We start from the raw sequence: 14572 nt of genomic DNA, 5'->3' as shown, positions 1-14572 counted from the left end.
GAAAAGAGCGTTTACATGTAATTGGCTGAGGTACGTGGCTCCCTTGGAATGCTTTACGGGGAGACTTGGTCCACTCAAGCGACATTCATTCACCAACGTTGGAAGAGATACGGAGGATTACCAAACATTTGCAGCAGTATGGAAAAGTTGAAAATAAAAGTTCTGTCTGCAAGTATTTGATTCTGATTTGGAAGCATTGCCAACACAGCAGGAATCATTAGGCATTCAAAGGCTGATTATGTGAAGGTCTTGGAGAAAGGGGATAGCTATGAGGTTCAATACACACATTTTATCAATTTGCTTGACTTATCATTCTACTTCCACATACTGTCTGTTTTAGCATTCTATTCGATTAGAAGAGAATTCTTGCCCATGTATACATTGCTAATTTGTAATAATATAATGCATCTTTGATTCAACTAGTGAGGTCGACGGAATGTTAAGCCAACCACCTTACCTCCATTCTCGCTACAGTTTTCCGCATTCCTATAGCATAAGTTAAGGGGTGACACTACGTGCAATTCCAGGGACTGGGCAGATAAATGCCCCTCGGATCTGGCACCTAGGGAAAGGAAATCCTCTCTTTGCAATGCAGTTACTTGGGGCATCTTTCTTTAAGAACTTCAAAAAAGAACCTCTCTGGTATTCAGATGAACTATTCGAGTAAAATTAATGACAATACAGTAATCAAAAAATTTCCTAGATGCTTTCTCCCATGAGATGAGTTTGCGAAAAAAAAAATATGCATCTAACAGTAACTATGCAAATAAGTAAATGATTGGAAAAAATGCCTTGCCTTCCACAATCCATCACTAGCCAAAATGAGAAATTTTGTGGTTGCATCTATGGTCGTGTCTCTCACATCTGGTTCTGAACTTAAATGAACTCGAGGTACATCTCCTAATATATCAAAAAAAAAACGCCATTAAGTATACAGTTTCTCCTGTGACCATTCAAATGTTACTCTTGAGCTAGACCATTAAGATAGAATTATAAAGTTACAAATCAAAAAATTATTTAAGTATGTTCTCATTAAAATTAATCTCTGCACAGCATTTGTAGTGGTACCTGGCAGGAGTGTCACAAATCCACCCTTCTCGATGTTTTGGCGTTCAATACTTGGCTCATGATCAACAGTCAGCTCAATAGCAATGCCATTTTTACATATAACAGCCCTGGAATCCCCTGTATTTGCTACAAAGAGTTTTTTCCCATCAACTAAAATAGCAGTGACTGTTGTGGAGCCACCGGGCCCTAAATCAGCTGCCTTTGCTAAAATTTTCCCATCAGTCCGGTTGTATGCATTCTTGATGGCACTTTCTGGGTCTGTCCAAAACTTCGGCTCCATTATTATCAGAGATACTTGTCAGCATTAAAATACTTAATTAGCATTTTACACCATACGAAACTTTGAAAATAGCAAGTGACAACCAATACAACGAATGGCAGATCAGCTGTAAAAGCATTTTACTGGATGTGCATTAGAGTCAGAAATCTCATCTAATATACAATTTTTTTCTAAAGAGTCATTTGAGAACCATCATATTTATATAAATGAAGGAAATTATCAAAAATGATAACGATTTGTCACAAACGCAATTTTTGCAATAAGGAAGCACTATTGCTTTATGCCATGACGTAATGCTACTATTGGACGTTTTTTCTTTGGATAGGTGCAAGAGACAAATGAACATATAAGTATAGGAAATATATGAACAGTTTAAGCTATTTGAAAAATAGTGGATTTACGCATGAAACATATTCAACTAGAAATATGATGGGGAAAAACAAGAAATTCATTATATGTGAGAAGTAAAATGTTGGAGAATCTTCACCTTTGAGGTTTGAGAAATGGACATGGCAATATATCACAACTAGAAAAATCTTGTTCATTGATGCAGATCATTGTTACAATTAACAATATATATCATATGCCAAAGATAAAACACAGGAAATTAACCCATGAAGTCAATGCAAGTAGAAACACCATAATAGAACCAATAGAGGAGAAAACGAAATTGTTTCACAAGTTACAATCAAGTTAGGAAATTGAGATAAACATATGCAATTTGGAAAATGGAAAGAAACTTTGAACCTGCTCCAATTTAATGTATAATTTTGATTTTTGATTGACTAGCGATTGCAAAACAATACATGTCACAATACAATCAACTATAAAATTTAAATAGATGTTGAATTTAAATAGATGTTGTTAAATTCACAGAGACCTTCCAAGTATTCCCTATGATTCATAGATGCTAAACCAGGTATACCATCAGCATTGATTACAAGTATTCCCCATGATTCATAGATGGTAAACCAGGTAGACCATCAGCATTGATTACAAGTATTCCCCATGATTCATAGATGGTAAACCAGGTAGACCATCAGCATTGATTACAATGCATAACCCCAAAGGAATTGTAAGAGTTGAACTTGTGACATCCCATTTCTGAGAAGTTCAATGTCTAACTCCAAGGCCAATCAAGCCAACCCTAGGGCTCAAAAATAAGATAATAAAAATATATATGCATTTGGTAACGAGGCGTGATACCTATCATCCAGCTCAGAAAGAATATAGGTTGGTAACAATTGAAATAGACATACAAATTAGCTAATTTAGAGAGTTTCATTGTGGGCAAAATCAAGAATCTCATTCTAGATTATGATTTAAGTTGGGAATCAAACCCTACTCAACTAATGAAAGGACTGAAATTTTCTAAACCCCTTTCTAGCACTAATTTAAATATGTAGACTATAGATTGGTACTACCCAGGCACTCCCTAGGTGACATTATTAAGCAGCGCATCAGTAGCTACAGAGTGATTGATACAGATGTGGATGCTTCTTCTCCCTCCTATACTTTTTACATCTATACCTAATGACAAGTAATGGGCACTTCCACAGTATGTTGTAACTGGTGTACTTTTGAGCCCCGTCGACCTCTCTTTTGGTCACCCACTGCCATTAATAAAACTAGTCTTATCTTATCTTCTGTCGTCTGTTAATAGGAAATGGTACTGTAATATAAAAACAATACTAAATAGCCAGGACTAACTCTCACCAATTTAGATCCTCATCTAGGTGAGCACTTAGTGTCTATACTTTCTTCGCCATTGATTTCGTTGTTAGACGATGGAATTAATATTCACCGTTTGATTCGAAGTGTTTGATTCATTATCCCTGGCCACGCATCGCATCTAGCATCTGGCCGTGCATCGCATCTGTCATCTGGCAAGTATGCACTGCACTCCGAATCCTCCTGCGCTCTCTGTTCATTAAGAAAAACCCTCCTGCGCTCTCTGTTCATTAAGCAAAACGAGAAACTTCCAGGATGTGGATATCATGCCAGGGGGATCCATGAGCATCGTGAGAGAAAGCCCTACTGCTGCCATTGTCAAATTCAAGGCCGGAAGTATCAAGCCAGCCCATCACCATACCTTTGGGCATGATCTTATTATTTTCAAATTCAAGGCCGGAAGTATCGAGCCAGCCCATCACCATACCTTTGGGTATGATCTTCTTGTTGTGTCTGGGTGATCCCGTTTGATAAAGTCAGTTTTCACACGGGGTAAGTGGTATCTCAGAATAAACAGGAAGCAAGCAAGCGGCATAGCATTGGAAATATGGTAGAAGAAGATATGGCCAGGTCCAAACCCCCGCATATCCTCAAAAGCTAGATTTCTCCATCGTTCTTACAAGTTTAGTAGGTTTATTTTAGTGTAAGGAGCCTCAAGGCACTCGAGATATTAACTACCCGTTGTTCATCGGTTCGATTCCCAAACGAAATACAAACCCTCCGCCGCTGAATTTCCGAGGGTTTCAGCAACAAATTATCATGCAGGCGCCCTGTCAAAGGTACAACTTTTTTACAGCTCGTTTGAGATCCAGTTTTGGGGTTATGTTCTTTTGTTGTTGGGCTGAAATTGGGTTTACTCAGTGTTAGGTTATTCAGTTGTGTGGGCATATTATCGGTTTTGTTAATTGAGTGATGCAAATCCTATCTAATTTTTGTAGAAATTATAATTTTTTTTTTCCTGGTGGTTCACGGCGTCCGGCACATTGTCTGTGAATTTTCAAGGTTTTTGCAAATTTCATTATTATTTAAATTCAGGGTTTTGCTGTAATTGTGGTTCAATTTTGGCTGTAATTGATCTAGTGTTTATGTAAAATTGCAAGAGAGTAGGGTACAAGTCTAATCACTGCTCCTGGAGGTGATAACAGTTTCTTCTGTCTCCATTTCAGGTACATTCATTCTTGTTGTTAGTACCTTGTCTGCGTATTCTATGCACAATTGCATTGAGTAGAGGTTATTTAGTTATTGGACATGAATTCCCGCACTTAATTTTATGACGGCCGTGTTCTTTTTTGTTTGTTTGTTTAAATTATATTTGTTTATTGCATATGCACTGGGAGGTATGAGCATAACAAGATCCACTAGGCACCGGTAGGTGTGATTGCATTAGTTTTTAGTAGCAGGAACAAGAATCTAGCTGTATCTTAGCCTGGACAATCACGGTCGCCCTCCGAGCATAAGATCCAAACTGTAGCCGCGTGGGTTAATGGCCATCGTATGTTTAGTACTATTTGTTGCATGACCCTTTGGTGGTATTTGGTGTTAATTACCTCCATTATTGCCCCCTGAGATTTGTAATCCTATTTTATCGCTGTTTAAAATGATTTGCTTCACGGCCCGGCCTAGACTCGTTCACATCAATTTTTGTCATTTTATGAATTTTGTGGCTATTGATTAGCCAATACTGAATTTTTAGTGTTTCTGACTAGCCCATAGAGTAATGCTACCTCGAGGCTTGTACCCGTTGAAAGTTGTCGCGTTCCTTGTATTGAATCTCCAAACTCTTTGGAATGGGAAGCTCTACCTTTTAACCTGCACATTAAAATTGCTACTGCTTTTAACAAGGTAGAACTTCTTGCAACCTATGGGAAGGCCATATACTCTTGTCATGAAGTTCTTGTCATTGTCACCATAAGAATGGTTCCAGTCAAGACAATACTTTTGTTGGAGAGATTTATGGTTGGAAAACTAGAGCTAAAAGGTGTCAATACTTTTGTTGGATAGATTTATGGTTGGAAAACTAGAGCCAAAAGGTGTATATAAATGTGTAGCCCAATCTGGCTACAAAGATGTCCAAACATTGAAGGATCTGAATTTATCAACCAGGTTTTTGAAAGCGTAAAAGACTATCTCAAGCTTAGAGGAACTCATTCCTCCTCACATGACATAAGTTATGCAAGCAAAAATACAGTGGAAGAAAGTAAATACTCTTAGATGAGGAATTGTAGTAGATTGAATTGGCAAAGAATACAAGGTTTGTGTATGTTCTAGGAAAAACCACATTGAAGACTAATAAGAGCACTGGGCCTTTTGAAGGATTAATGATTGACAAACTCTACAGGTTTCTCCAAAACAATTGCAGGTTGACTTTGTCTCCCTACAATATACCACTTGTGCATTTACTTCAAGTCAGAATGGTGCAAGAAATTTAGAGTTCGTTCACACAAAACTGTTAGAAGACAATGAAATTATAAGCTTTTACTCATAATAAAGCTTTTAGGGCCTTAAAGTTCCTGATCACTCAAAAATAAGATATAATTTTGTACTATTGTTACTATTTTAATAGATTTATAAGATTTCAAAATGCAAATTTCTGTTGAGATCAGAAGAAATAAGCATTGAGTTTTTTACCATTTCCGCAATAAATCATGAATCATGTAGAGTGAACTGGTACATACATGTTTAATGTTTTGTGACTGGCGGAATGGAAAAAAATGATAACAGCTCATTACTTTTCAGTTTCAATCCTTCTTTTACAGTAAGGCTCTTATCTTTTGATGAAATGCAGAGGCTGGTAAATTAAAATTTTCAAGAAATCCCAGGTAGAGTTTGTTAAGAGGGAATTTTAAATTTTAATAGTAACTCCTTTTTATCCTTTGTCCTCGGAAATTTGTACTGTTGCCACTTTAGCAGCCATTGTAGCCAGTCAAGCATTGATTATAGCAACATTCTCAATCATAAGATAGTCCATGGCTCTTAGTTGCTTCCCTCGAGTGAATATTGTGCATACCTCACAAAATTACGAGGGTTAGATCTATTCACCTGAAGTTAACTATGTTCTCATGGTTATCTGCCTTGCAATTGTCATAGGATTCCATACAATCCTGAATATTGAATAGTGAAATATGACAGAATGAAATTAGATGTCCAAATAATAATAAATATGACTTCGAACTCAATCCTTGAAAATATTTTTTCCTCTCGTTGGCCCATTATCAACTCAGCATTGGCATGTTTGTGGCGGTTTACAGTGATGATGGCTCCTCTTCTGACTCTCACTCTGACCTCGTTATTGCTCTTCCTCAAACTTCCCAAGTCCTAACTACTTCCACGAAACATTTTCTGGTGCAACACTACTACTGGAATGCTTTCCTCCAACTTACTTCATTGTCTAGGGTTAACGCCTCCCGGACCCCTTTTCCATCTTATTCTCTACTTTTCCTTTCTTTCCTTAACATAGATTTTAGACTGTTTCAGAGATGCTCTAGGCAGTCAATCGTTGTTCTTCCCAGTCCTGTTGACCTGTTTTGGTCATTTGAGCTCATTACAGATTTTAGGCTTTTCAGAGATGCTCTATGCACCTCCTTATTGCTGTTCTCAATCGTTCTTCTACCTCTTCCCAATCGGTAGGTTTAACCTCGCTGTCAATGTGTTTTTCCTTCTGGAGAAACTGTGGATTGAAGCTTAAAAATATTTGATCTATATTCTTTGATGTTTTAAAAGTATTTATGTTAATAATTATGTATCATTTCCATAGAAGATTTTATTTTCCCAACAGGCATTGATTCAACTGGTGAGGTCGATGGAATGTTAAGCCAACCACCTTACCTCCATTCTCGCTACAGTTTTCTGCATTCCTATAGCATAAGTTAAGGGGTGACACTACGTGCAATTCCAGGGACTGGGCAGATAAATGCCCCTCGGATCTGGCACCTAGGGACAGGAAATCCTCTCTTTGCAATGCAGTTACTTGGGGCATCTTTCTTTAAGCACTTCAAAAAAGAACCTCTCTGGTATTCAGATGAGCTATTCGAGTAAAATTAATGATAATACAGTAATCAAAACATTTCCTAGATGCTTTCTCCCATGAGATGAGTTTGCGAAAAAAAAAATATGCATCTAACAGTAACTATGCAAATAAGTAAATGATTGGAAAAAATGCCTTGCCTTCCACAATCCATCACTAGCCAAAATGAGAAATTTGGTGGTTGCATCTATGGTCATGTCTCTCACATCTGGTTCTGAACTTAAATGAACTCGAGGTACATCTCCTAATATATATAAAAAAAAAAAACGCCATTAAGTATACAGTTTCTCCCTCTGACCATTCAAATGTTACTCTTGAGCTAGACCATTAAGATAGAATTAGAAAGTTACAAATCAAAAACTTATTTAAGTATGTTCTCATTAAAATTAATCTCTGCACAACATTCGTAGTGGTACCTGGCAGGGGTGTCACAAATCACCCTTATCGATGTTTTGGCGTTCAATACTTGGCTCATGATCAATAGTCAGCTCAATAGCAATGTCGTTTTTACATATAACAACCCTGAAATCCCCTGTATTTGCTACAAAGAGTTTTTTTCCCATCAACTAAAATAGCAGTGACTGCTGTGGAGCCATCGGGCCCTAAATCAGCTGCCTTTGCTAAAAATTTCCCATCAGTCCGGTTGTATGCATTCTTAGTGGCACTTTCTGGGTTTGTCTAGAACTTCGGCTCCATTATTATCAGAGATACTTGTTAGCATTAAAATACTTAATTAGCATTTTACACCATACGAAACTTTGAAAATAGCAAGTGACAACCAATACAACAAATGGCAGATCAGCTGTAAAAGCATTTTACTGGATGTGCATTAGAGTCAGAAATCTCATCTAATATACAATTTTTTTCTAAAGAGTCATTTGAGAACCATCATATTTATATAAATGAAGGAAATTATCACATGTCACTATTCTTCTACACACTATTATTTACAAAATATCCATATTCAGCATACACATAACTAACAATTTCAATTGCAACTCATTATCATCCACCCTTGCTTTCAACAATGCTCATTCGCATGTCGCTATTCTTCCACACTCTATGCCTTACGGCGTTTCCTTTGCAACATCAAGTGCAAATGCTAGTATTTAATAAAATTAAAATTAAATTTAAATAAAAAAATAAAACCATCACTTCAATTATAAATTATACATATATAATTTAAAATTTAAAATTTCTTTCAAATAGACGGTGCGTTAGGGCTAGTAAAAGCCCAATCATCACATCTTAGGTTTCTCAAACCCTATTTTATACAATTTACACATCTAAAATAATTAGTTTTATATTTATATATATATATATATATATATATATATATATATATATATATATATATATTATTATTGAAACGAAATAACTTAAATTTAAAATCAAATTTTATTAATTATCATTGTAATTAAAATTAAAGCCCTACATCAAGGAAACAGAAATATCTACGTTGATCGACCCCAAAGGAATCTATCTAGCCCCAATTTGAGATTGGACCCTATGACCTCCCAATGGTAACGCACTGATTTTGACCAACTAAACTAACCCTTAAGGCATATAAATTAAATATATCATTTATGAAAATAATTTAAATAAGTTATTTATTTAATCATTTTCATTATAAAATTTAAATTAATTATTTATATATATACTTAATTTTTGTTAAATTTTTTGGATACAAAATAAAATTCGATAAATATGACAAAATAATTTATCTAATATATTATTAAATATAATAAAAATATTTTATTATTATTAAAATAATCAAATTTTTTTAATTAAAATATAAAATATAATAATAATAGAGAAGAAAAGATTTTTGTAAATGCCAGCTCTCAAACTATTCCCCAGGATGAATAATACTATGGGGTCCATTTACCAATACCTAAAAAGATTTTTGAAATATTCTGGAATCTCTGCGTATTTCTGCCTGCCTATTTGAGTTTTATGTGAATTGAAATGAGTTTCTGCGTGCTGGATTGATTCTGATCAAATATTTTATTATTATTAAAATAATCAATTTTTTTAATTAAAATATAAAATATAATAATAATAAAGAAGAAAAGAGTTGAAAGGAAAAATGCCAGCTCTCAAACTATTCCCCAGCATGAATAATACTATGGGGTCCATTTACCAATACCTAAAAAGATTTTTGAAAAATTCTGGAATCTCTGCGTATTTCTGCCTGCCTATTTGAGTTTTATGTGAATTGAAATGAGTTTCTGCGTGCTGGATTGATTCTGATCGAGTAAAGTGGAGACGGTGAAAGTTGACTTTGAACTTGCGACAATTCACGAGCGCGGCGCGTTTGTTGAGATGAGGTGAGTATGTTGACTTGAAATGCTTTACAAGTTGCAACCCAGTGTTAATCACGGAGGCGGTTCAGATTGAGGCATTCATGTACGCAAAAACTCTAGTTTTCAATTTCTTTTCTCTGTTAAGCATTCATATGAAAATAAGGCAAATGTATCTGATTTTCTAGCGATATTTTTAAATGGATTTTCCGCTGTTGATGCCTATAATGGTGATCACAGGCTGCCTCATATTTCAATCTCTGGCCACCGCTGCTCAGTACCCTTCTGCTCTGTATCCCGACTCCAAGAGCTGTATGGAGGACACAAGGGAAAACATTCTGCAGAGCAAAAACGGAATGTTTGCATTGAAATTCTCCAGATGCGATAACCAAACTCGGTATCTGGTCATTGCTTATATCCGATTGAATGAAACCATGGTATGGGCAGCCAACAGGAACAAACCTATCAGAGGAAAGCCCTGTTTAAAGCTGGCACATGAGGCAGGGGACCTAATTCTACAAGACACGGACGGGTCTCTGGCATGGTCTGCCAATGTTGGCCAAGTAAATCGTCTGGAACTCTTGGATTCAGGCAATCTGATACTGCAAAACATTAAAAATGTTACAATTTGGGCGAGTTTCGATCACCCAACTGATACAATCGTTCAAGGAGGGTATCTGGGTTCAGGCAAAGCTCTCGTCTCGAGCAAATCCCAGACTGAATTTTCAGAAGGGCCATATATGCTGAAAATGGAACCGGGGGGTGTTGTTCTTTATGCTAGCTTTCCTTCGCCTCTTCCCTATGGGGTCTGGACATACAATCCATTAGGGTTTGAGTCATCGAGCTCTCTGAACTTTGCCTTGCATTCTGCCTGTAATAACACTGGCTTGCTTTACGGATCGAAAGGGGAAAGCATAAACCTAGTGCAGGTTCCTAGCGTAAGCGCCGAATGCATGCAAGAAACACAGGGGCAGGCGCTCAACCCGAGACAAATTGCTGTGGGAGCTCAGCTTGGGAATGATTTCTTTCGGTTCCTGAGATTGGATAACGATGGAAATTTCAGAACATATATTCAATCAGAAACCATGTTGGTCTCTGATTCAGACATGTTTTCTATATACTTTATGGATTTCTGTAAGCTTCCCAATATCTGTGGTTCCCTCGGCATTTGTAGCTCAGGAGGGACTTGCAGCTGCCAGGGTGATGCTATATTTAATGAATTTCAACCCAATATCAGATGTAGTCCAAGGAAGAATCCTATATGCGGGGCTTCGAACCAATTGCTGGAGCTTGATGGGGTAGATTATTTTGCAAATGAGTACAGGAATCTGAGCTCTGTCAGCCTCGAGCAATGCAAGAACTCATGCCTGTTGAACTGTTCTTGTGCTACGGCTTTCTTCTGGAATAACTCTGGAGGGTGTTACCATTATCAGGAGATCAAATCCCTGAAACGAGTCTCGGATCAGAGCATTAAGGCATTTATCAAGGTAGGTCCGGGTTCATTCAAGGAAATCCATCATCACAAGGATAGGAAAACGAATGTTTTAGCTATCGCTGTAGCAGGGGTTTGCATTGTTGTCATAATTTCTGCACTGGGCTTTCTTGCATGGAGGTATAAGGTGAAGAAGAAAGTGGCGAAGCCCAAGTCTGAAGAAGATGCATTTCTAGAGAATTTGCCAGGCTTGCCCCAGAGATACACATACAAGGAGATGGAGGAGGCCACAGAAGGGTTCAGTAGGCAACTTGGGGTTGGTGGGTTTTCAGTTGTGTTTGAAGGGCAACTTGCTGATGGAACAAAAGTTGCAGTGAAGAAACTGGGTAATGCTGATACAGGGCATTTGCAGTTCCGTGCAGAGGTTGCAACCTTGGGAAGCATTAACCATGTAAATCTGGTGAGACTGTTTGGGTTTTGCTCAGAGGGCACCCATAGATTGCTAGTGTATGAGTACATGAGCAATGGATCTCTGGATCGTTGGTTGTTTCGGCGCCCTTATGACAATAATCCTTTACCACATCTTGACTGGAGAAAGAGATACAAGATCATCCATGATATGGCTTGGGGATTGGCTTTCTTGCATGACAAATCCAAGGATAGGATTCTTCATTTGGACGTGAAGCCTCAAAATATTCTGCTGGATGAGAATTTTGGAGCCAAACTTGCAGATTTTGGTCTGGCCAAGTTAATGGACAGGGCTCAGAGCCACGCATTTACTCGTGTCAGGGGGACTCCTGGGTACTTAGCTCCTGAATGGCTTCTGCATGCCTGTGCCACAGACAAGAGTGATGTTTACAGTTTTGGCATGGTTTTGTTAGAAATAATCAGTGGGAGGAAGAATTTAGACCTGTCCCAGCAGGAGGAGATGGAGTTTTTTCCTTCATGGGCAATTAGTATGATTCAGGAAGGAAAGATCAGGAATGTTGTTGATCCGAAACTGGGAGATATGGCAGACCACGAATGGGAACAGGTAGAAAGAGTGATCAAAATTGCATTCTATTGTATTCAGGAGGGTGCACAAGCAAGACCTTCAATGAATAAAGTGATCCTGATGCTGGAAGGCCATACTAAAGTAGAAGATCCACCTCTTTGCGTTGAGTTTTTGATGAGAACTGGGGCTAGGATTTCTGCTCATCCATCACAGTGCGAGGAAGAGGGCACATCATGCAGTGTTGCCACCACCTCTCTGTCTTTCTATGCAAGGTGATGAAGATATTGTTGGATCTCTGGACAATCTTTGTCTCTATGTGTAGTTGGTCCAATGATTTTTTTCAGCATACTTCAGAAATTTGCTTGTCTGACATTCTTTCAGGTAAAGGCCAGTTGGCATAAAGATGCAAGACTGAGGAATATTTTATCCACATTCTTAACATTTATCATATAATGTTCATCAGTGCAAGTATATGGGAAGCATAACCCATTTTTTGGTTTCATGGTAGACTTGGTCCTTTTATTGATTCAGTGAGATGACATATTTATCCTATAATGCCGATCACTGAAACTATATGAGTAGCACAACCCATCTTTTGGTTTCATGTAGGACTTGGTCTTTCTATGAATTCAAATGTTCCAAATCGAGAAACCACAATGCTTTTTTTATCTATGGCTTTGCAGCTCATTGTTTAATTAACTATTTGTAAGATCATTTGAATTTCTAACCTTTCATGCCCATCTACTCTGTACTGAATAATATCTTGATAAATTGTATCTTGTACTTGGAACTGGAGTGGAACTGGAAGTGTTTTGATACAGAAAAGAAGCTTAATAAGAAAGGTAAAGCCTCAGCTCCGAGGGCTTACATTACAACTAAATTTGAAAGTATGTGTATTCCATTGACCTTGAGTATTTCTGGGATTTGTTTTGCTTACTTCTAAAAAATACATTATTTATCATCCATTAGAGAACTTTTATTTTGCCTTTTCCTTAAATTTAATTTTGATTGTCTACTCTGATGTATCTTAAGTTTTTTTTAGGGATGTGTGTTTTGTTTTCTTAAAATGACAAATAATTGTTTCTCACAATTTCAAGCATATTGCCTTCTCTGCTGGAGATATGAAGTTTAATTTCATTACTGGTAAATCACTAAAAGCAGTCTAACGATAGAAAAAAACAAACAAAAAAAGTTCATATTATATATTAATATTGCCAAATTCTAATGATTATGATTCTCAACGCTGACATAAGGCCTTCCCACCAACCAATTTTATCATAGATCACGTAAAATTGGAAGTTTTCAAGGCAACTTAGGTAATCATTTCCATCTGAGATGATTTTGCTGTTGTTTTTTCAAGAATAGAGATAGAGATTCAGTTTATGGGGTGAGAACTAGTTCTTTTTGTGATTCTTAGTTCAGGGTGAGGGTTGGTATTCCTATTAAATTGTAAAACATAAGCATTACTCTAATTTGAATTAGAATATTGAAACTTCTGGTAGTATGATTTAATGTTGGACTTTATTAAGATTTCCCTAGGCAGTTTCATCTAGTTGTTATATGCAAGTAAGGAAAATAAGTTTACTTAACATATCAGAATTTCAATTGATATAGACATGGAGGAGCAAAGGTTTTTGTTTTTAGTAATCCTTAAATCTTAAATTATGTCTATAGGCAATTAGTTGATGAAAATTTTTCTTTTATTGAAGGGTATGTTTGTCAATGCATAGCTAAGGTGGATTTGGTTCTTTCATCTTCAAAATGTCAATTGTGAAGTTATGTGAGTTTTTGAGTTTATAAATGAACTCATTGCCTAAATTAATAGACCTCTACATTGTTCTATGATGCAAGAGGATTCACCTCCCCTTACCTATCAAAGTAATTTCATAGTGGAGATGAGTCTATAGAAAAAACTACAAGACACTACTGCATAACAAAACTACAAAAGATTCACAACCTGCTACAACAATTACATGTCTTTCACAATCTAATTCTTCTATAGCACAATAAATTGGATGCTATATAATGCAAGCCTATAATAACCCATTTACTCCAGGTTTCTCAATTTGTAGCAATAAAGCACAACTTTGTACAACATGTTCCATAATAGTTATATATTCAATAGGATCTTTATGTAGTCTTCATGGCGATATCACCTTGCAAGTTATCTATCAATCATACAATCAATAATTAACTTATAAACCAAAGGATATATCACTGTAACAATGGGAATGCTACCATTATCATCCGAACAATGACTTCCCTCATTTTAGTGATGGATACAATCCAACACAAGGAAACTTCCCTAGTAGATATTAGGGATCAAGTAACCCAATTTAAGCTAAATATCCCCTCAGGATTTTACAACAAGATTTACCCAGGAACAAGGATATAACAATTAGGGTTTTGGGTGGATCAAGGCACAATTCCAAGATGTGAGTTCAAGAGTTCCTATGGCTAAATCTAGAGGCTTAGGTCAACCAATAGATGCTCAAATAAGTTCCCAAACACCAAACAATAAATTATACTTGGCTTGTATAAACTAAGGACTTAAGCCAAAAAATATAGCTAACAAATAGTCTAATGGTAAGAAATAGCTCTTGAATTTATGATAAATAATTGGAAAATGAGGGCTAAATAGAGTGTAAACAAGAGAGTTTATTACAACAATTTTCTATGGTAAAAACACATATAACAACACAAGAAACCCTCGATGACAGCCCTAAATTATGGCTGGAAA

At 36.6% G+C, this 14572-nt stretch overlaps 2 protein-coding genes across 4 annotated transcripts; one reads left to right on the top strand and one right to left on the bottom strand.

Annotated features, from left to right (window-relative positions):
- Window positions 1–748: 748 nt before the first annotated feature.
- On the bottom strand, window positions 749–1348 carry LOC149224508 (putative protein phosphatase 2C 44). The gene is made up of 2 exons (XM_089388199.1): window positions 1069–1348; window positions 749–900 (listed from the first exon to the last, which is right to left on the bottom strand). The coding sequence occupies exons 1-2, from the start codon at window positions 1346–1348 to the stop codon at window positions 749–751; spliced, it is 432 nt and encodes a 143-aa protein (XP_089244325.1).
- A 7919-nt stretch (window positions 1349–9267) lies between these two features.
- LOC149224507 (G-type lectin S-receptor-like serine/threonine-protein kinase SD2-5) lies at window positions 9268–12637 on the top strand. 3 transcript variants are annotated; one of them, XM_089386124.1, is made up of 2 exons: window positions 9268–9433; window positions 9647–12635. In XM_089386124.1, the coding sequence occupies exon 2, from the start codon at window positions 9721–9723 to the stop codon at window positions 12106–12108; it is 2388 nt and encodes a 795-aa protein (XP_089242250.1). In that variant the 5' UTR covers window positions 9268–9433; window positions 9647–9720; the 3' UTR covers window positions 12109–12635. The 3 variants fall into 3 exon arrangements, with proteins under 3 accessions (XP_089242250.1, XP_089242251.1, XP_089242249.1); XM_089386125.1 differs by having other exon boundaries at window positions 9268–9512; XM_089386123.1 differs by lacking the exon at window positions 9268–9433 and having other exon boundaries at window positions 9534–12637.
- The last annotated feature ends 1935 nt before the right edge of the window (window positions 12638–14572 follow it).

This window comes from Pinus tabuliformis, chromosome Q (genome assembly GCF_031772625.1).
Source record: "Pinus tabuliformis cultivar Carrire ecotype Pingquan chromosome Q, CPIR1, whole genome shotgun sequence".
Taxonomy (NCBI): domain Eukaryota; kingdom Viridiplantae; phylum Streptophyta; class Pinopsida; order Pinales; family Pinaceae; genus Pinus; species Pinus tabuliformis.
This window is presented reverse-complemented; position numbering and strand designations above follow the sequence as displayed.